Raw genomic sequence first — 21,295 nt, 5'->3', positions numbered from 1 at the left:
GTTCTGTTATCTAAAGGACATAGGTTTATCTCTCATCAAATTAGCCTGACTCTAAAAACTAAATAGTAATCATGTATAATTAATTAATTGAAGGTAAGATGAAATGAAAAAACCCTCAGCTTTATGAGACATTAATTTAGTTACAGAGAAGTAAGAATTGCCTGTGCTAGAGTAAAAGGTAATGGTTGAAAGATTTTTAGCTCTAAAATACCCTAAGGGCAGTTAATTTTGTTTAATGTTTAATTTTAACTTTATTCTTATACGTGCTAGTTACTTTGTGAGGAGAAAAAAACTTTTAAAGTTGTCTATAAAAAATCATGAAAACTATAGAACTTACAGTTTTGTCACCGAAATATATATTTATATATTTTACATTTATATCATATATGGGAAATCATTCCAGAGACTGAATATAAAGTTCTTAAACATTTTTTTTTTTTTTGTCTTCTGGAAGAATTTTAGATTGAAACTAAAACCAAAATGTTTACTGTATAATTCAGTAGAAAAAACAGGCTTTTCTTAGTATACACTGTCGTCATTTTTAGGTAATCTGTAGTTGTAATAATAGCTGATCGTTATTTTGAAGACACTTACTACCTGGGCTTTAAATAGCTAAACCTTTAGGGATTTCAGTGTTATGAGGTAGTCAGAGTGCATAAGTTGTTCTGTATTTTAGATTAAAATATAAACTTCCCCCAAAAGTACAGCTTTATAATGTCCTGGCCATTACAAATACTCTGAGGCCTTGCTAGTATAATGTGTTAAAACCCAAGACTTTCTGGTGTCAAAAAACTCTCCAAATTAGAAAGATTGATGCTTTATGCTTGACTAGTGTACCCCTAACACCAGTTTATTTTCTGCTTTGAGTATCAGTACTGTTTCCTTTTTTAAAAAACACTTAATAGGTTCTCAAACTGATCTTTTTTGTTTTTATTAAGCTCTCAACTGTCATGCTTCAGTTGCAATTTCTTTAGCATTGGGTTTTAATATTTGCATTATGGTATATACGTAAAGCAGGATTAAATTCACTTCATTATGATCTTGAGCTTCAAAATAAGACCCCTGGATTTTACGATGGCGTAGCCTTAGGTCGCTTAGCCCATGAGATACAATTAGATGAGGATTCCCCCTCCATACTTCTGAATTGGGTGCAAACCTGATAGAGTAGGGCAGTGGATCTGGATTATGGGCTTTTGGACTAGTCTGACCTGGTTCAAATTCCATTTCTTTCTGTTATAGTTATTGTTTGTTCATGCAGTATATGTCTACCTGTTACCTAAAGCAAATTAACTAATGTGCCTCAGCCTCCGTTTCAACAACCACAAGCGGTATTATCAAGTACCAGTGTGCCATAGGTATTCAAGTGATAACTATTGTTAATGAGCTGTGTTGGTGGGCCTTGGAAATAAGGTAGAGTCAGCCTACATGTGAACTCTATCAGGCAAGTTTTGTTTCTTTTCGGTCTTAAGTTATTCCTGGCTCCTTGAAGGAATTTTAATTCTAGTCTGAGTTAGAGGTAAACCTGGTGTCTAATCGTTAAATAATCTGATTTAGGAGCTCAGTACGAAGATGCTACTATTGTATCCAGCCTTTCACCCCAGTAGTGAGAATGAACATATTAGACCATTTACTCACTTCCCTTACTGACCTGTAGTATGATAGCAGCAATGCTGCGTATCATCACTATTAATAAACTTCATTTTGGTGGTACTAGCTCTATGATAATTGATTGGTGTTGTATGTAAACCCTGTGATGATAAGAAAAATACTTCTCAATCTGTTCTTCAACATTCAAGTGCTAATTACATACTAGCCACCAGGAATACAGAGATTGCTAGAATATTATTTCCCCTTTAAAGTAACCTGTGATAGTATGAAATGGTGTCTGTAGCATAATTTGACTCATGTCCTAACTTCGCGGAGCTATAGCTCTATGTAGGAAGCATGAAACTGTTCTTCAGTCTCAATGATCTACTTATTGCTACCTTTAATCTAATTTTCTATCATTTTATTCTTTCCTGATTTTCCTTCAGTCAGACTGGCCCGCTTGCATTCCTGTAGCTCCCCAAATCCTGTCCTGCTCCAGGGCCTTTGGTTGGGCCCCTTTTCATTTTCCTCTTAGACCTTCATGATCTGCGTCCTTACGTTCTTTTAGATTTCTGATCAAATGCCATGAGAAAATGTCTCAGATTACTTTATCTAAAATAAAACCTATCCTTATTCCATCTTTACCTCCCCCATATCCTGCCTTTTTTTTTTTTTTAAATAACACTTAACACTGTGACCTTCTCCCTTCCCATTACAATATAAGTCTCGAGGGAATGCGTACTTTGTTCCTCACTGTGTTTATAGTACGTAAGAACAGTGTCTGATACAGAGGTACTCAGTAAATATTAGTTAAATTAATAACTTAATGTTTATTAAGACCTCTGAACATGTTTACGTAATTTCAATTTTGATCTTAAAATTTTTAACCATAATAGCTAGAGGGTAACCTTTTAGGAAATAATTTAAAATGTTAATAGCATTACTCACGTGTATGAAATCCTGCAAATTTAAGCAATCAAGAAAGTATCCCAGTTTTTGTCTACGTTTTCGCTCTTAAATTTTCTTTGGGAATACAGTATAGTTGTCTTTGCCAGCAGAAATTTAAACACTCATGTTTGAAAATAGAAAAGTAATATTAGATTGCTTGCACAAGTGTGTGTTCCACCTCTGAATGATAAAGTACGTAATATTTTATTTGTATATTAAACAGGATAACAAAGATTAGTGTGTTGATCCACTAACTTTCTGATGTTTATTTTGAAGAAAAAACTTGGCTTACTGAAATCTTTTGCATAGGTAGATCAGATATTCTTTCTAGTAATGACCGTAGCAGCTGTTTAGCACAGAGTTTCCATGCTGCTAAATAATACTTGTTCTAGACTTTCCTTAATGTGAAAAATCTGCAGCTGGACTTCCACTTCAGATTTACAGCCCTTTTGATTTTTTATTCAGGATTTCTCATGACTCACAGATTTAGTTGGGCGTTCTCTGAACACCTCATAGACTAATCTTTGAATTATTTATAATTGGGTGACTGTTATGCACTAGGCTTAGGTACCATTTTATTCTAACCTTGCAAATAATGTTCCTAGTGGCTGTCATTGGGGAAAGTCCTATTCTGCTTAGTTCATTTTCTTTAGTAGATTATCATAGAGGAATCATTTATTGATGAATGTTTCACTGTGTATAAATGAATTCCTGATGGAAACTGTTGTTTTTTGTGCTGTACCTTATGTCTGTGGAATGTAACAGGACATGTATCAGGTAAATGCCCAGTACAGGTCTTACTTAACCTCTGTCTGTAACATCTCTGTCAGTCTATAAAGTAGGATTGTAGCTTGGTGTTGTAATGGTAAAAGTAATTGGCAATTTAAAGATGTCTTAAAGTACATCCTTTTTCTTAATATAGCAACATGTGGTGTATTTAATTCATGGCTGTCACCATCATGCTGCTCCTTGTAGGCCTTATTGTAATAGAATGTTAGTGGCTGGCCATAGAGATTTGAATTGGGGAGGGATAAAAAGATAAGTCTTTAGTTTGAAACAAATGTAAGTCATTTATGCTTCATTTTGACAAATGTGACCGTTGGTCTTAAATCCACCCAGTTCAATTGAAGTATTACTATTAATGAAAGTCCCTATGTGTTGTATATCCTGAGTGCCACTGAGGGCTCACAAATATTAATTTGTTAACTTTTTTCATAAAGGTTATGTGTGGGAAGGACCTGGTATTTTGCTGTGAATCTCAATATTAATTAGTGAAAGTTTACTGAAACTGGGATTGGCACTCTTCAGCAATTGGGACATTTCTTCCTTTAAGAGAAGAGCCAAGTTAATGTGAGCCTCTCCCATCAGTGTAAAACAGATTCTCGTGTTTTACGTAGATTTGATACCTCACAGGAGGAGAAAATTAAGGTTTCCTTTTGTCCTTTTTTCAGGAAGCAAAGCTCACAGATCAGTTACCACTCATCATTGTGTGTGATCGATTCGACTTTGTCCATGATTTGGTGCTTTACTTATATAGAAATAATCTTCAAAAGTATATAGAGATATATGTACAGAAGGTAAGTAATGTATAGATAACTTAAAAATTAAACCTTATTGTAGATTTTACTTCTCACATCTATAAATCTTCATCCTTTTGAAACTTTGTGATCAATACTGCAGTGGCTTTCAACATTGTTTTCCACCAGAATCCTTTCTTTGATTAAACTTTTGCATACATGCCAAGTGTATAAAACAGAACAGAACTGCTATAATTGGAGAAGTTGGGTGGTCTGTGCCCTTCTTAATTGATAGCCCCTGAGGTATCCATGTAGATGCCATATAGACTCCAAAGCACAGTTTTAAAAACCATCTTAAATATAGATAGTAGAAACTGTACCTGCCAACTCCAGAAATAGAAAGGCAGTTTTGCTATAGGAGACCTTTTTATTAAACAGCCTTCCATAATCATTCTGTGACTTTAGCTTCTTTGGACTTAACTTTTCCTTTGGAGCAATGCTGTGACTAGGCTTGAAAGATGGAGACATTTTATTTTTTAAAACTCCTTTTTATTTTGCTTATTAATACAATAATGACATTCTTCTATTTTCTTTTTTAACCTTAGGTGAATCCAAGTCGGCTTCCAGTGGTTATTGGAGGATTGCTTGATGTTGATTGCTCTGAAGATGTCATTAAAAACTTGATTCTTGTTGTAAGAGGTCAATTCTCTACTGATGAGCTTGTCGCTGAGGTTGAAAAAAGAAACAGGTGCAGTACCATTTTTAACCTTCATACCTGGGATAAATTAGTAGTCTCTCTAAGCATAGCAATGGATGAAAATATAACCTGTCAGTTGCCTAAAGACTACTGAGAAATAAATGGACCATAATTCTCTGGAAATACCTAACTTAGAAATGATAAGCTCATTATAATGCTAGAAAAAAATTGTTTTCTGGACCATTACAGCTGTCATATAGAAAATCCGTTAACCTGTGGATCACTTTTTTTGCATATGTGTAATTAAGCTACATGAGTTGGCTTTATGTATTTTTTCAATGTAAACTATATAAAAGCCTCTTATTAGGTATGATACCCCTATATTTAATAACTATCTGATAAATTATTCTCAAGCACAATGAGAGAAAAATTCCCTGTGTAACTCTGTTAAATTGATTTTTTATTTGAACTTTAATATGATAATATGAATTATGAATTTCCAGTAGAGGAGAATATAATAATGTAAGTACTTCTAATACTTATACAGTGAAGTCTTGTTTTAGCTGAGACATTTTGATGAACTAGTGTTTAGAAAGTGTTGATGTAATTAATGAGGTTCATGGGTTGGTATAACAGTGGGAAACTATTCTAGCTGTGAAAAGATATAAAGAATGCTTATGGGGTTTAATTTTAACCTGAGCTAGTATATTTTATAGTCATAAAATTTGTATTTGAATGTTTCAAACATGGGGAAATTCTGCATTTAAGGATAATGGAGATACAATACTGATTTTAAAAGTTTGAGCCTAGTTTGAAATGATTGTGGATCCTAACAATTTAACATTTAGAGAGGTTTCAGTTGTGTCTTGTTAAGTCTGGTGGCTGAAAACAATCTTGTTTGTTGTATATTCCAAGCAGAGCCAGGTAGTTAAAGATAGACAATTTGGTCACCAAGTGACAAATTATATTGTGATAAACTAGAATCACATCTAAGTCACTAGTCTAGATATGCCTTTCTTTGTTCACTTTACATGGAATGTCTGCTTGGGTTTCACATGTTTATAAAAGCTTGATTTTTGCCTATATTAATAAAAAAAAGTTAGCTGTCTTTACCCTAATGGGAGCGTGTTCATAATAACTATATATGAATTTGATAGTCAAAATAATGGCCTACTGCTTTTTCTCTGGGTGCTTTTGATATTTAAACCATGATAAAAAAGTGTTCGTCATCAGGACCATTGAAATGCAAACTATAGCTTAGTGAAATCATGACTCTTGATAGAGTGATCATATGACTGCTAGAATTATTAAACCCAGAGCTCATAAAGCTACCCGATTTTGTTCCTAGTCCCAGTGTGCATTTAGAGTACTGCCTACTTTGGCTGTAAGTAACATTGTATGGTAACTATTAAAATTGAAAGGCACCTTAGATAATCTGGCCTATTTTCTCTCAAGCCTACCCCCAAATAAAATTTATCTAAAGTCTAGATATTTTGTCCAGTGTAAAGAACAATCTATGAATCTGTAATCTCTTGTATCTGATCTAGATATGTAGCAATAGGTCTGGGAGGGTTATAAAGATAATGTTATATACTTTCTGTGTAATTTCGGGCATATCATTTAACCATCTCTGAGTCTTAATTTCCCAATTTGCAATAGGATTGTTGAGAATTCAAAATAATGTATGGGGAAGCACATTATAGACCAAAAAGTACTTAGTAGTCAGCATGTCAAGAGTTTGTTATTTATCATACAGTATATGTGTGCATGTTTTTGTTTTTTGTTTGTTTTCTTGTTTATTTTTTTTTTTTACTAGATTGAAACTGCTTCTCCCTTGGCTAGAAGCCAGAATTCATGAGGGCTGTGAGGAGCCTGCTACCCACAATGCATTAGCTAAAATCTACATAGACAGTAATAACAACCCAGAGAGATTTCTTCGTGAAAATCCTTATTATGACAGTCGTGTTGTTGGAAAGTATTGTGAGAAGAGAGATCCACATCTGGCCTGTGTTGCTTATGAACGTGGCCAGTGCGATCTGGAACTTATTAATGTGAGTACCGCTAGCTGAAGGTATAGAGAGGAGGCTGCATTTTAAAAAATCTGTTACATAATGTTAGGTTATTGAATTTTGAGAATTTCAGAGTGGTTTTAGTTAATACAGAGCATTTTTAGAAGACATGCTTTTAAAAAATTTTTATTTGCCAATAATTGTGAATTTAAAGTGGCCAGAATAGTAGATCAAGTCTATATTCACCTATTAACATTTTAACCCCACTAATTTTATCACTTGTGTTATCATACGCTCTCATACATACATTTACATACCATGCATACATTTTTTAAACATATGAAAAGTTGTATACATCCTGGCTTTGTATCTCTTCACTGTGTATTTCCTAAGAATAAGAATATTCTCTTTTGTGACCACCTTATAGATACCAACTTCAGTCAATTTGACACTAACAGAATACTTATTAAAATTTATTTTATTCTAATTTTGTCAGTTGACTGCATAATGTCTCATAGCAATTTTCCCTCCAAGGATTACAGATTGCTTACAGTTGTCATATCTCTTTAGTCTTTTATATGAAACCATTCTTCAGCCTTTCTTTGTCTTGATACTGACATCATTGTAAAAACAGTCTTTGTTCTGTTTGGAACTTTTTTTAATCGCGGTGAAATTCATATAACATAACATTAGCCATTTGAAAGTGAACAATTTCAGTTGCAGTATATTCACTATGTTGTGTAACCACCACATTTGTCTAGTTTGAAGTTTTCATCATCACATAATGAAGCCAGGTACTCATAAAGCAGTTGCCCCACATTCCTTCCTCCTCCTGTCCCCTGACAGGTTGTAGCCCCTTCTGTCTCTCTGGATTTACCTATTCTGTATATTTCATATAAGTACAAAGTCTCCTGTTAAGAAGGGAATGTTCTTCATTTTGAATTAGAGTCTCTAGGTTCCTTCTGATTAGATTTAGATTATACTTTTCCATCTAGAATATTGCTTCAGTGATATTTTGTCTTTCTCATGCCATTATATGCAGAAGCACCCAACATCCTTTGCCCCTTGTTTGTGGAGCTACTTTTTATCAATTTCTTTATTGTATAATTACCGTATTTACCCTTGCAGATACTAAGTAGTCAGCAAGGAGAAACTTAAAATCATGCAAATATTCTGTCTCCGTGTCTCCCCTCCCCTACAAATTTAGAATCTGTTGATTCTTCTTAAACCATTCTTAATGTGTTAGTTGCAGAATGACAGTTTTCCAAATCTAGCCCTTTCTCCACATTTATTATTCAGCACTCATGTATTCATGCACTCATGAATTACTGTTTTATTCACTCTGTTGTTTTGATGCTCAAATTGTCCCAATTTGGGCTGAAAGAAACCTTTTCAGCCTGCCCTCTGTGGCTTTGTGTCACGGTCTCATCATTCATTGTGCACTTTCTGATTTTTTGGCATAACAAGTTACACCATGGTCTTATACCCTCCCAGACCTGGAATCCTCCGTTTTTTCAGGGAATTCTGATCCCTTGCAGGGGGGAATGTCATTAAAAACTCAGATCTGGACTATTAGGTGTATTTACTTCTTCGATCTTTCAGTGGTCAAAAATATATGCATCTGTGTATATACATCCGTTCATATACACGTCAGCATACGTATGCATGTACACATGGGAAAATAAACACAAGAATAGCTAATAAAACACTGAAAAAGAAGCTTTGAAGGTGGGCTAGTCCTACCAGATATTAAAGCACATTGCAAAGCCTCCATAATCAAAACACGTAGTACTGGTGCATGATCAGGTAGACCAGTGGAGTAGAATACGAAGTCCAAATATAGGTCCAACATCAGGGTGGTTTTTAAAAGACTCTGGAAATTAATAACTATGTTTTTTTTCCTGTTGATTGAATTTTAATAAGAACAACTTGGTTGTGACCTATATCATGATTATATGTAAAAATAGTGGATTTTTTCACCTTTTCTAACAAGCATGGTTTAAATGATAAGAAATAGCCTTTAAAAGTAAAGTTAGTTATAAAAAGTCTTCACTTCTTACCTTAAAATTAATCTTTAATATCTCATATAGGTTTGCAATGAGAATTCCCTCTTCAAAAGTCTTTCCCGCTATCTGGTACGCCGAAAGGATCCAGAATTGTGGGGTAGTGTGCTGCTGGAAAGCAATCCTTACAGGAGACCGCTAATTGACCAGGTAAAATTGGCAAATGTGTTTAAGACTTACCTTTTTACGTATAAATAAAACCTTTTTCCTCATCATATACCCAAATATATTGAAATGGATCATATTTAACTGAGAGAAGACAGTAAAAAGTAGAAAATTTAAAAAATAATAATTATAAAAATATCTCATAAATGTTAACAGAAATAAAATACATCCCTAAAGAGATTGTTTAATTATATAAAACTCTCTCAATCATAGTTAAAAGGAAAATTTCAAGTTAAACATTTAATAACATGAGAAAGAATTGCTGTTATTAATACAGAGAAGTGACTGAATTGATTGGAAACATTCAGGACAATGGTAAGTAAGCCAAAGATAAGAGTTGATCAGAGAAAATAAACAAGACCAAGGGGGGTAAATGTTAAATCTCCTTAGTAAATATAGAACTGTGAAAAGAGATGTGTGCTTATAACTATATTACATCGAAAACATTTTTAAAACCCTAATAATTGAAAGTTGTTATAATTGTTCATAAATTATTCTTGTAGTTTTATAAATGTGGAAGAAAATAAATACTATTAATTTTTCATTCCTCTTCTAGGAAGCATTTCTAAGAAAAATTTTCTAGTAAATATAAAGCTTTCTGGAAAAAATATATAACTGAGTATATAATGCTATATCTATGCAGCCATTAAACTGATAGGGGTGGTTATGTTGGATAATGTTTTAATCAGGGAAAAGATAGAAATTACATAATTAGGATAATTTTTCAAGAAAGTGGATATACTTGACTGTACAAAATGCTTTGCTTCAGTGATATTTGGTCTTTCTCGTGCTATTATTTGCAGAAGCTTTGGGTGGTAAATTTAAAGGTTATTTACCCTCCTTCATTCTTTTCTACCTATTTGAAGTTTTCTACTGGGAGGCTGTAACTTATTAGATAATATCTTCAGAATCACCTTAATATTCAGTCCTTACTTGCTATATATCCTCTGTAGGTTGTACAGACAGCCTTGTCTGAGACTCAGGACCCTGAAGAAGTGTCAGTAACTGTCAAGGCTTTTATGACTGCAGACCTTCCCAATGAACTCATTGAACTGCTGGAGAAAATTGTCCTTGATAACTCTGTATTCAGTGAACACAGGTATGCCATGCAAGGGATCCATTGGCTGTTTATATTCAGTCTTTAATTATGGCCTGTCAGTATGGGGAAGGAACAAAGATTGGAGAATGTCATCCGAATTCTCTTTTAATACACTCCTCTTCTCACTCTCTATCTCTTGAGACAAAAACCTCTTTATAGTTGCAGTGTTTATTCATTATGACTTAGGAGCTTTTAAAGTATTTCATTCAAATCTTTTTTTCTTAAAGGAATCTGCAGAACCTCCTCATTCTTACGGCAATCAAGGCTGACCGTACACGTGTTATGGAATATATTAACCGCCTGGATAATTATGATGCCCCAGATATTGCCAATATCGCCATCAGCAATGAGCTGTTTGAAGAAGCATTTGCCATTTTCCGGAAATTTGATGTCAATACTTCAGCAGTGCAGGTAAATAAATCTTGAGATTACTCAAGTTAATTTACTAAATGGAATGACTTCTCTTGAGTCAGTATACACATTGTCCTGTGAGGGTGGGCGTATCTGATTACTGTGGCAATAGAGGAGCAATGAAATCCTAACTGTTTAAGTGTAATTTCTCTGTGGTAAGATTCATTTTACTGCAACACTATTTCTAAAATTGGTGCCTAGGTCTTAATTGAACATATTGGAAACTTGGATCGGGCATATGAGTTTGCTGAACGCTGCAATGAACCTGCAGTCTGGAGTCAGCTTGCAAAAGCCCAGCTGCAGAAAGGAATGGTGAAAGAAGCCATTGATTCTTATATCAAAGCAGATGATCCTTCGTCCTACATGGAAGTTGTACAGGCTGCCAATACTAGTGGTATGACTTCTTTTATGTGTTTGTGACCTCAGAAAATGTACCTAAGCTATGATTAAGCTAAGCTTTAGGATATCTGTGTATTCAGAATTATGTAGGAGTTAGATACTGCTAAGCTACTTGTGAAAACATTTAGCTCTCCATCTTAGTCCAAATAAAGAGAGGCTATATTTTGTGAACTTACAGGTGCATGGAGACGATTAATTTTTTATTTCGACATCTGAAAAAATTCTGATCAATCTCTAATCTTACAACTATAAGGAAAAAGGGAATTCAGCTATTCATTTGGTCAGCGATAATTCAGAAGCGTAATAGAAGTTTTGCTATTTTAGATGTATTTCACTGTTTACATTTGTTATTGTCTATTGTGTTTACTTTCAAAGGAAATTAATAGCAATTCTCATTTACTTGGGCGCAAAGATAAATGTTAGGATGTTAGTGTTTGGATTAATTTTTTTCTTTTTCCATACCTAGGAAATTGGGAAGAACTGGTAAAGTACTTGCAGATGGCCCGTAAGAAGGCTCGTGAGTCCTATGTGGAGACAGAATTGATATTCGCGCTAGCTAAAACAAACCGCCTTGCAGAGTTAGAAGAGTTCATCAATGGGCCAAATAATGCTCATATCCAACAAGTAGGTTTTCTGTTCAGATTTTTTGAAGAGTGTAAAAATAAAAAGTTGAGCAACTTTATTAGAGTAGTAGGATCAACACATCACAACTGAATATTTCCAAGGGAAAAAATCTTATAGGAAAAATATTGTTTCTCAGTATCAAATTGAGTTGTGACTTTGGAAAGAGGATTGCGTTTAGGCTAACTGAGAATGGATTGTCTTTTTTTCAGGTTGGTGACCGTTGTTATGATGAAAAAATGTATGATGCTGCCAAATTGTTGTACAATAATGTTTCCAATTTTGGACGCTTGGCATCTACCCTTGTTCACCTGGGTGAATATCAGGCTGCTGTTGATGGAGCTAGGAAAGCTAACAGTACTCGAACATGGAAGGAGGTAATCTAAACACTTATTTAAGTGAAGAATTAAGATGCTATTTAGCAGTGCTTTTGAAACTGATTTGAATTAACCAGCCATGTTGACATTTGAAATTACATAATCAAAAATTTTATTGTAGGTCTGCTTTGCCTGTGTAGATGGGAAAGAATTCCGTCTTGCTCAGATGTGTGGGCTTCATATTGTAGTACATGCAGATGAATTGGAGGAACTTATCAACTACTATCAGGTAATGAACAGAAGTCTTTTATATTAATTGAGATCTTATGCCAGAGATATTCTCTAATTTCATTTTTCCCTTATTTAGGATCGTGGTTATTTTGAAGAACTGATAACCATGTTGGAGGCAGCATTGGGACTTGAGCGAGCTCATATGGGAATGTTTACCGAATTAGCCATTCTATATTCTAAATTTAAGCCACAGAAAATGAGGGAGCACCTGGAGCTGTTCTGGTCCAGAGTGAATATTCCTAAGGTAACCAGCCTTTAACATTGTGAGGCAACTCTATAGCTAAAACTAATACTTTAAAATATATTTTTTAAGGCTATTAGCTAGAATTAGAGACTCATCTCTATACTGATTAAATCTCTTACGCAGGTGCTAAGAGCTGCGGAACAAGCTCATCTTTGGGCAGAATTGGTGTTTTTGTATGACAAATATGAAGAATACGATAATGCCATAATTACCATGATGAATCATCCAACCGATGCATGGAAAGAAGGACAGTTCAAAGATATCATTACCAAGGTACAAATCTTCTTCAGAAGATGGAGACTTCAGAAGGAGTAAGCTCATTAGGAAGTAACTCTGACTAGTGTATGAATTTTTTCCCATTTTAGGTGGCCAACGTGGAACTATATTACAGAGCAATACAGTTCTACTTAGAATTCAAGCCTCTGTTGTTAAATGATTTACTGATGGTGCTGTCTCCACGGTTGGATCATACTCGTGCAGTCAATTATTTCAGCAAGGTAATAATTTTTAAAACTTCACAACTTGTAAACGAGGACCTAAAACATACTTGATAACTTTTGTTCATGGAACTTTAACAATGTACTACAAATAAACTTTTTATTTTAAAGGTCAAACAGCTACCACTGGTGAAACCATATTTACGTTCAGTTCAGAACCACAACAACAAATCTGTAAATGAATCACTGAACAACCTCTTTATTACAGAGGAAGATTATCAGGTAAAACCTTTTGGTTCTTGCATATATTCTCAAAACTCAGGTTATGATTGGGTTGTAAAATTGATATGCTTTGTAGTAAAAAAGTCCATTACCCCTTAGGATTGTAAACAGTAGGTACTTGTACTTGTGTGCCTAGGTTCTCAATTTAGTGAGGTTTTTAGGATTGATAAATCTGATTTCTAATTAAGTGCCAGTTTTCAGAATTTTGCTTAGATCTTGTTTTATTAAAAATATTACAGTTAACTTCATCCCTAAATACCTAGATTGTAGGTAGGGCTGAAAGTCTTTAATTTTGTACTAATACTAGTCCATAAAACTTAGCTGGTATTAAGTGTATTTATTCAGTGCTTTTCTGGGGTTTTTTTTGTTTGTTTGTTTTTTTAATTTTATTATTAGTTTCAAGTATATCATACATTGGGTAGACATTTACATAGTTTATGAAACTATTCCCCTGATTGCTCTTCCTATCCTCTGGCTCTATACCTAGCCATTACATTAATGCTGACTACATTTCCTATGCCATGCTCACCATCCCCATGACCATCTGTCAACTAATAATTTATACTTCTTTAATCCATCACTCCTTTATTCCAGCCCCAACCTCCCTCCCCTCTGGCTGTAACCAGATTGTCCTCTATATTTGATTCGCTGCTTTTATTGCCTAATACCATACTAGTATCTGTCTTTTAATAAACTTTCTCTTGTGAAGGATTTCACAAAAATAAAATTAGTTAAAATTCAGCTAGTTGCTTTTTTTTCTTGCTGTCAACATGATCTTCTTTTAGGCTCAGATCCCATACCCATTTGTATGACTGACTATCATGTTGAATTGTATCAGGAGTTTCCCTGGAACATAAAATCCTTCCCTCAAAGTTACAGATCATCCCAATTTTATAACCATTTAGTTACTCCTTGATACTGAAAACCGTGAAGAAAATTGCACCTTTAGAAACTTTACAGTGCCTTTGAGGACTTTATTAAATAATTAGATTGAAAAACATTGATACTCGTTCACATTTCAACTTTGTGGTTTAATGCTTGTATCTAAGCTGTCACGTAACAATAATGGTTCATTGATCAAGCCACATTATGCAAATATATAGTATATTGTTCAAATTATATACAATTATGTATAGTAATGTCTCATTGAGCAAGAATGATGGAAATAAACTTTAAAGTGAAACACTGATTTGACATTTGGATGGCTTTTTTTTTCTTTTCTTTTTTTTAAGGCTCTGCGGACATCAATAGATGCTTATGACAACTTTGACAATATCTCGCTTGCTCAGCGTTTGGAAAAACATGAACTCATTGAGTTTAGAAGAATTGCTGCTTACCTCTTCAAAGGCAACAATCGCTGGAAACAGAGTGTAGAGCTGTGCAAGAAAGATAGCCTGTACAAGGTAGATAAAATTGGCAGGGGCAGGACTATTAAAACCAATTACTAGATGATCTATGTTAACCTAAAATGGCATATTACAAGTGATATATCATGGTAGATTAAAAATGGTATGTTATGGTTTATAGAAGTATTAGCTTTGTGAATATGAGAATTACCCTTAAAACCCCCATTTGAGATGGTAATCAAGTCAAACTTCTCTCTCTTTTTTAAAAAAACAAGAGAATGCTTTACTCTGTCTTTACTTTTTCTTTCCATCGTAAATGATAAAGCTGAAAGGGTTTTTTTTTCTGCTGTGGAATTATTTGGTTTACCAGTTCAGTATATTTGAGTTTAATGTTTGACCTTCACCCTTTCTTTCTTTTGAATAGGATGCAATGCAGTATGCCTCTGAATCTAAAGATACAGAGTTGGCCGAAGAACTCCTACAGTGGTTTTTGCAGGAAGAAAAAAGAGAGTGCTTTGGAGCTTGTCTCTTTACCTGTTATGATCTTTTAAGGCCAGATGTTGTCCTAGAAACTGCCTGGAGGCACAATATCATGGATTTCGCCATGCCCTATTTCATCCAGGTCATGAAGGAATACTTGACAAAGGTAAGGGTACCTTTGGGTACATTCTGAACTAATTATCTTTAAACTGTGTTAAAACTCCACATGCAGACTTGTTTTTTTTGTTTTTTTGTTTTTTCCAATTGCTTTTTCTCTAGTAGAAGTAAGTCAGTTGATCATAAAATATTCCTGTTCCGAAATTTTAATATCTGACAAATGGCATTGCATGGGAAAGGGAACTCAAACATAACTTGTCAGAATGTTTATCCTCCGTATATTTCTGGGGATGAATAATATTACTTCTAAATTGTATGGGTTTTTTTTTTTTTTTAACATTTGATAATTTTTTTTCAAAATAACATCTTCCTTAAATTAGTTCTTATAACTAAGATGTCCATAACTTACTAGCGTAGAATCCTTTATTTGGTTGGTTCTTGACTTTCATGTGTATGCCTTTTTGCCCCAGGGAAGCTACATCTGTATTCTTAACATCCTGTTAATCATATTTTGTTAGTTTAACTCCTAATTTAAAAATATCAAAGGAGGTTAACAGTTAACACATTTTCTAAAAGTGTATTAAACAAGTTCAGAGTATAATCATAAAAAATTCTCTTATTCATCTTAGTGTCCCTTTTTCATGTGAGAATATTTTTTACTCACCCTATCTTCAGGTTACTAGCTTTTTTGCTGTAGAGCATTTAAAAATAGTCCTGAAGGATTCATGTCATCAAAGCAAAACATGTTTATTAAAATCAGTTTCATATCTGATCTCTTGAGCATGCCTGTTTAAAGGGGGGAAAATAGCATACTACTAACAACCCCCAGTATACTAAATATTTTCTTTAGCTATCATCCAATTAGATATTATTGTGTTCAATTATAATTTTTTTTAAGAATTAACACTTTCTGTGTATAAACTACTTAAAGTTCAGTGTAAGAGAAAAAACAGTCGCATTGATCTTTGCCATAGATGAGAAGAGCTTCTTATGTATTATGCCAACTCGTGAGACCTGGCTCTAAGCTGCTGTTAACCAAAGTGCTATAAATTTTACTAGCGTTTAAGCTGCTTTCTTTCACACTGACTCTAGCATAAATTCTTCTGCAGTAAGCTCTGAAGTTAAGAAAATATATATTCTAAATTTTGCTTTCAGTATGCCCTTTATTTTCACTTTTCTCGTACCTTTTTTAGTGGTTAGATGTTTCTCCCCTAAACCTTTGTTGCTGATTCTACCTTTTTATGCTCAATATGGAATTTGATTTTTTTCTAAGCTGCACCTTCTGAATTCCTTTGCAGGTTGATGCAATAAAGGAAAAGGTGAAAGTTGATTCTTTTCCATCTTTAAGTCTGGAGAACTAAGACTAAGGAATTTGCATGATTTTTTTTCCTTCCTTTTCTACACTGCTGCTGCTGCTTTTTCCCCCCAATAAATTTTCACTAAAGCCTCTGCAAGTCCCTTGAAACATAACTATAATAGAGCTGTAGGACATTAGTAGATGTTTGCTACTAATCGGCTAATAGGCTTTAGGAAGGGCAGGAGGCTAATCAGTAGTTGGTTCACAGTCTCTCTTAAATGTATTATTAAAAACTGAGCATGGTGAGTTTCCATATTCTAAAGTTTCTTTTCCCTGTCAGGGTATCTGGACTATAATAGGATTTTCTTAATATTCTAAATAAATTTAAACAGCCTCTGGTTTTATTTTGCGAGCTTGCCTGACAGTTGTTGAATTTATATATATACTTAGATGCCCTAAAAGGCTTCTGGGGTTTTTTGGGTATCGAAGGACTGTGATCCAGTTTCTGATCTCTTGATTCTTACTAATTTTTTGCTGAAAATAGATACAAGAGATACTAGCTGCTTCCGAAGAGACTTTCCTCATGTTTCTCCAGGTGTCCAGTTCTTATGGTGCTAGTCCATTTTCAAGAGGAATCAAAACTTTTTAAATCGTGAGAGTAGCTTGCTATAATTGTTACTAAGCAACATGGATTATTTCTGTATGTAATGAAGCAATATTGACTTCTACTTTCTATAATAAGGCATACCTCCTAAGCTGCCTAAAATTTGCTCTCTTATTCATCTGTTGGCTTGTCCAAGTCAAATTTAGGCACTTTTTGGTTGCTGCCACCTTCATTGGCTTGTCTCCATCCCAATATAAATGAAACCAAGTTTCAGACTTATGTGTGGTGTCAAATTTTAGTAAGAAAAGGGTGGGAAGGTAAAGGAGAGTTGAAACAAATTTAAATGAATTTGGGTGGGGGACAATGCCTTGGAATTATGTTGAACCAAACTGGAGTCACCATCGGAACTTAGGGCAAACCTGAGTAAAATGCATTGTGTGTGAGGCCCTTCAGCAGCTAGTAAGCAAGGCAGTTAGAAAGCGTGTGTGTGAAAAACAGGTAATTGAACTGCAGTGTTATGCATTGTTTTCAAATCAAGCATGTACAACAGTCATTGCAAATACATCATACTACTTTTGAAACCCTTAAAGCATTGCTGTGGGCTGTGTGTGTTTCTTGAGAGCCTGTATAGCAAGTCATCTTCAGATCTCACTTCTTGCTTCAGTACTTTTGCCTTTTTTTCATGCACACATACACCAAAATAATTGACTGCATGTTAACTTTTCCTCTGCAGCATATTGCAGTCTTTGTGGAAAAGCCTTTTACATTATAGTGAATTTTCAGTAGTAGTACAGATGGAACCGAACTCAGTGACATGCTTACCTGTGATTTTTCTTTTTAAATCCAAGGATCAGAAACTTTTGTTACAGCTCTTAACAAAAGCTTATGTTCATAAAAGCCTTCACTGCTTTTCTTTTTTGAGCAATCTAAATTGGGTCAGTGGAAACAAAAATTGGATGATGCTGTGCCAGAGGCTGTCCCATTATAGAGAAATATCAAAAATTTTTTGCTTAGCTTGATATTACTTCGAATTCTTACTCCTTCCCCTCCACGCCCCGCCCCCCCCCCCCCCGCCCCATGTCCAGCCTGCCTTTGTTTATGCTAGGCATTGTGATATTGCTAGCTCTTCTAAGTTTTACATGTACTTCTGTAATAGGACTTTTATCTTCAACATCTGACTCAGACATTAACTTCTAAACATGTGTTCACTTTAGATTCTTTTCCTTGAAAGTCTGGAAATGTGTTGTTTGGTGGTGGTTTTTTGTTTTATTTTTTTTCTTCTTAGAAGTTATTAATGTACAGTCATCCATGTATTTTTTTGTACAACCTCTAGTTCACTCTTGGATACTGTTTAGGTTAGCAGAACCCCACCTAACTCTCCATGGCACATACTGTGCTTTATATAGCTATAATAATTTTTGTTTCAAGTTTGAATGCCAAACAGCAGATATTTCTCATGGTACTTATATTCCATAGAAGTCTTTGATTTGATATTGGGGTAATTTATAACAGATGAATACTTAGGATATAAAATAGGAAAATAGTATATAAAAGCAAAGTAACCCATCTTCCTAGGGTAGATAAACCACATTTTAATCTGAAGGTGTCTAGAGTCTGCATCATTTTACTTTTCTCAGATTTTGTTCCCTTACAAATTAGAATGAATTAGACCTGTATTTATTATATTTAATATGAAATCATTAAAATATGTATAAAATGCTGTCCTAATCTTAATAGTCTATCTGAAGACCCCCAACACACTATTTTCTAATAGTTTTGAATAGAAATTAGGGCCTGTTTTAACCTTTTTAGGACCCGATCATCAGGAGCTTTTTCTCTGAAGTTTGCATGTCTTTTTTTTTTTTTTTTTTTTTGTGAGTGATTTTTCACTATTTGCCTTTTTGAAGAACATGCAGTGACTATAAAAAGTTCCTTCCTTAACTCTGCCTGCTATCTCACTGAGCACATGACTTAGAAAACTGCTAGTAGTAATAACATCAAGATTTAAAGTTTAGTTTTACTTCAGATATAATGTAGTCCAAATATAATGCTTTGGTTGAGATACCAACTTTTAAATATAGTGTAAACGGCAAATGGAAGTTACACAGTGGAGATTTCCCAATCCCATTGTCCTTATGTCATTTCTCCCTAATTCTTCACAGAATTACATAATCAAATTATGCTAGTCCTAGAAGGAACTTTGGAGATTAATCTTATTCAACTGTGTCATTGTATAGACAAGGACATTTTTTTGAGGGTCAGTATAGTGGTTTGCTGTGGTCACACAACTAGTTAGTGGAAGGGCCTGTGTACTCCAGGTCCTTTCTTCCACTAATACATTTGGACTCCTCTTCAGTATTATTTCTGTCTGATACTATCCACTTTTATTGAGAGTAGCTAGCATACAATAGCCTTTATTCTTTGGCTTACTTAAAAGCAAAAAAATTCTTCCTCAGACAAGTTGAGGCAAATTAGGTATTCCTAATTACTTCTTAAAAAATAGAGCATAAAAACATGCAGCCTGTCTTTATATAAATAGATCAGATATGGAGCCACTTGAGTCTTAAACTTCAGTCCATACCTGTAACCAAATATCAGCAGAAATTGGGCACGCTGGGCAAGAGGTAGCTTATTCTGCCCAAGTTCTTGTCCAGTCATTAGACTTACTTGATTTTTTTGAATACCATTTCCTTTAGGGAGGAAGACTTGCCAGGTCGTGAGTTCATTATTATTATCTTTGATAGAATTTAACCTTCATTTGAAAAAGTGGTTCCTTCTCATTATCTCCCTCCCTCAGGCTGGCTGCATCCTAGCATGCCCAGTTTTAGCCTGGCGTGCGCTTTTATGGCATTTATAAATCTCTCCTTCTTGAGGGTTTATAATGACAGTGCTAAAAATCAAGTTGACTGAAGTATGAACATTGCCATTGAATTTGAGAGGGCCTGAGAATGTTCTTTCTAGTCTGTTTTATTTTGACAAAATTTAACATACTAAGGCTTTTCCACTTTCTGCCATACACCTAGGTTTATAATACTTTTGAGGTGCTAATTAATGTTACTTGTTTTTCTTCAGGTGGATAAATTAGATGCTTCAGAATCACTGAGAAAAGAAGAAGAACAAGCCACAGAGACGCAACCTATTGTTTATGGTAATCTCTATCTCTTTTTAACCTCACAGAAATATAGACAAATGTTTCACTTGTTAGGGATGTAGCCTCAAAATAGAAGTAGACTAAGCTACTAAAGTGCAAAAGTCTGAGTTAAGAAATAATTCTCTCATTTTTTCCCCCTTGAAAACAGCCTTAAAGCAGGCACTGACATTATTCACTGAGATAATCATTGTTAAAATAATTTTTTATTTTTCAATTACAGTTGACATACAATATATTATTTTGGGGTGTATAGCATAGAGATTAGACATTTATATAACCTACAAAGTGATCACCCTGATAAATCTGGTACCCATCTGACACCATACATAGTTATTACAATATTCACTAAGGTAATCTTAAGTGCAAAAATAATCTCAAAAACTTAGATCATAACCTATATTTTCTTATTGTCTGGTCACTGATTAATTGTTTATATATAAATTACTGAGAAGTATTGGTGAGTTCAATTTCTCAGAAGTGCCAAGGCTGTCTTTAGTATGCTCTACGTAAAGAGAACATCTCTTTAAATTCTAACTGGGACAGAACTTGGGTAGAGTTACTATATGAGAACTTTCCAGAGAGATAAGATCTTTAGACTCAGTGAATATTTAAGGCAGTTTAGTTTCTTCTTACATGTGCATGTCTGAACTACTATGTACCCTTCCATTTCACTGTTGGTGAACAGATTCATTTGAACAGTGAACTTGAAGGATTCAAGTTCAAGAACACTGTAACCAAGTATTCTTTGGAGGAGGACATAAAATCATGACCATTACTTCTCATCCTGTTAAAGGAAATGATAATACACAAATATATTATGGCATTATCTCCTTTATATTATAAATAAAAAGGACTTTGGGAATTGAGAGAACCCAGAGTAGTTTTGATAAAGTTGGAGAAGACAAAACTGAGTATATACTTAGAGATGATGGAGCAAGATGCTTGACATATGTCAGATAGGAAAAATTAGGGACAAAAACAGGGTGAGTATAATAATTTGGAGGCATCTGCTGAATTTGGCTTGCCTTCAGGGTGTTTAAATGGACAGGCCTTGTAGGCAGTTGCCAGTGGGGTGGACATTTAAAGTTAGATGTAAATAGGTTAGAAGTGATTTTTATAAACTGCTGGTTTTCAAAAATGAATTTTCTCACCAAAGACAATTGTTGTTGCTGTTCATAAAAAAGAAGAAACATGAGGTCATTTGTGCTGGGAG

At 34.3% G+C, this 21,295-nt stretch overlaps 1 protein-coding gene across 2 annotated transcripts in view; it reads left to right on the top strand.

Moving 5' to 3' along the window:
• Positions 1 to 21,295, top strand: part of CLTC (clathrin heavy chain) — a 62,483-nt gene that overhangs the window by 39,076 nt on the left and 2,112 nt on the right. Inside the window, exons 15-32 of one of the 2 annotated variants that reach the window (XM_016143400.2) lie at positions 3,987 to 4,112; positions 4,658 to 4,800; positions 6,566 to 6,800; positions 8,849 to 8,971; positions 9,940 to 10,085; positions 10,313 to 10,496; positions 10,698 to 10,890; positions 11,362 to 11,519; positions 11,729 to 11,893; positions 12,015 to 12,122; positions 12,201 to 12,368; positions 12,492 to 12,641; positions 12,734 to 12,865; positions 12,977 to 13,087; positions 14,320 to 14,490; positions 14,858 to 15,079; positions 16,329 to 16,349; positions 20,004 to 20,079. In XM_016143400.2, the coding sequence (XP_015998886.1) occupies positions 3,987 to 4,112; positions 4,658 to 4,800; positions 6,566 to 6,800; positions 8,849 to 8,971; positions 9,940 to 10,085; positions 10,313 to 10,496; positions 10,698 to 10,890; positions 11,362 to 11,519; positions 11,729 to 11,893; positions 12,015 to 12,122; positions 12,201 to 12,368; positions 12,492 to 12,641; positions 12,734 to 12,865; positions 12,977 to 13,087; positions 14,320 to 14,490; positions 14,858 to 15,079; positions 16,329 to 16,349; positions 20,004 to 20,079 (2,632 nt within the window). The remainder of the gene's footprint in view (positions 1 to 3,986; positions 4,113 to 4,657; positions 4,801 to 6,565; positions 6,801 to 8,848; positions 8,972 to 9,939; positions 10,086 to 10,312; positions 10,497 to 10,697; positions 10,891 to 11,361; positions 11,520 to 11,728; positions 11,894 to 12,014; positions 12,123 to 12,200; positions 12,369 to 12,491; positions 12,642 to 12,733; positions 12,866 to 12,976; positions 13,088 to 14,319; positions 14,491 to 14,857; positions 15,080 to 16,328; positions 16,350 to 20,003; positions 20,080 to 21,295) is intronic. The other variant, XM_016143401.2, reaches the window with a different exon arrangement.

The sequence above is a fragment of the Rousettus aegyptiacus genome, unplaced genomic scaffold (genome assembly GCF_014176215.1).
Source record: "Rousettus aegyptiacus isolate mRouAeg1 unplaced genomic scaffold, mRouAeg1.p scaffold_m13_p_6, whole genome shotgun sequence".
In the NCBI taxonomy this organism is placed as follows: domain Eukaryota; kingdom Metazoa; phylum Chordata; class Mammalia; order Chiroptera; family Pteropodidae; genus Rousettus; species Rousettus aegyptiacus.
The sequence above is the reverse complement of the archived record's forward strand: the minus strand, read 5'-3'. Positions and strand labels throughout refer to the sequence as shown.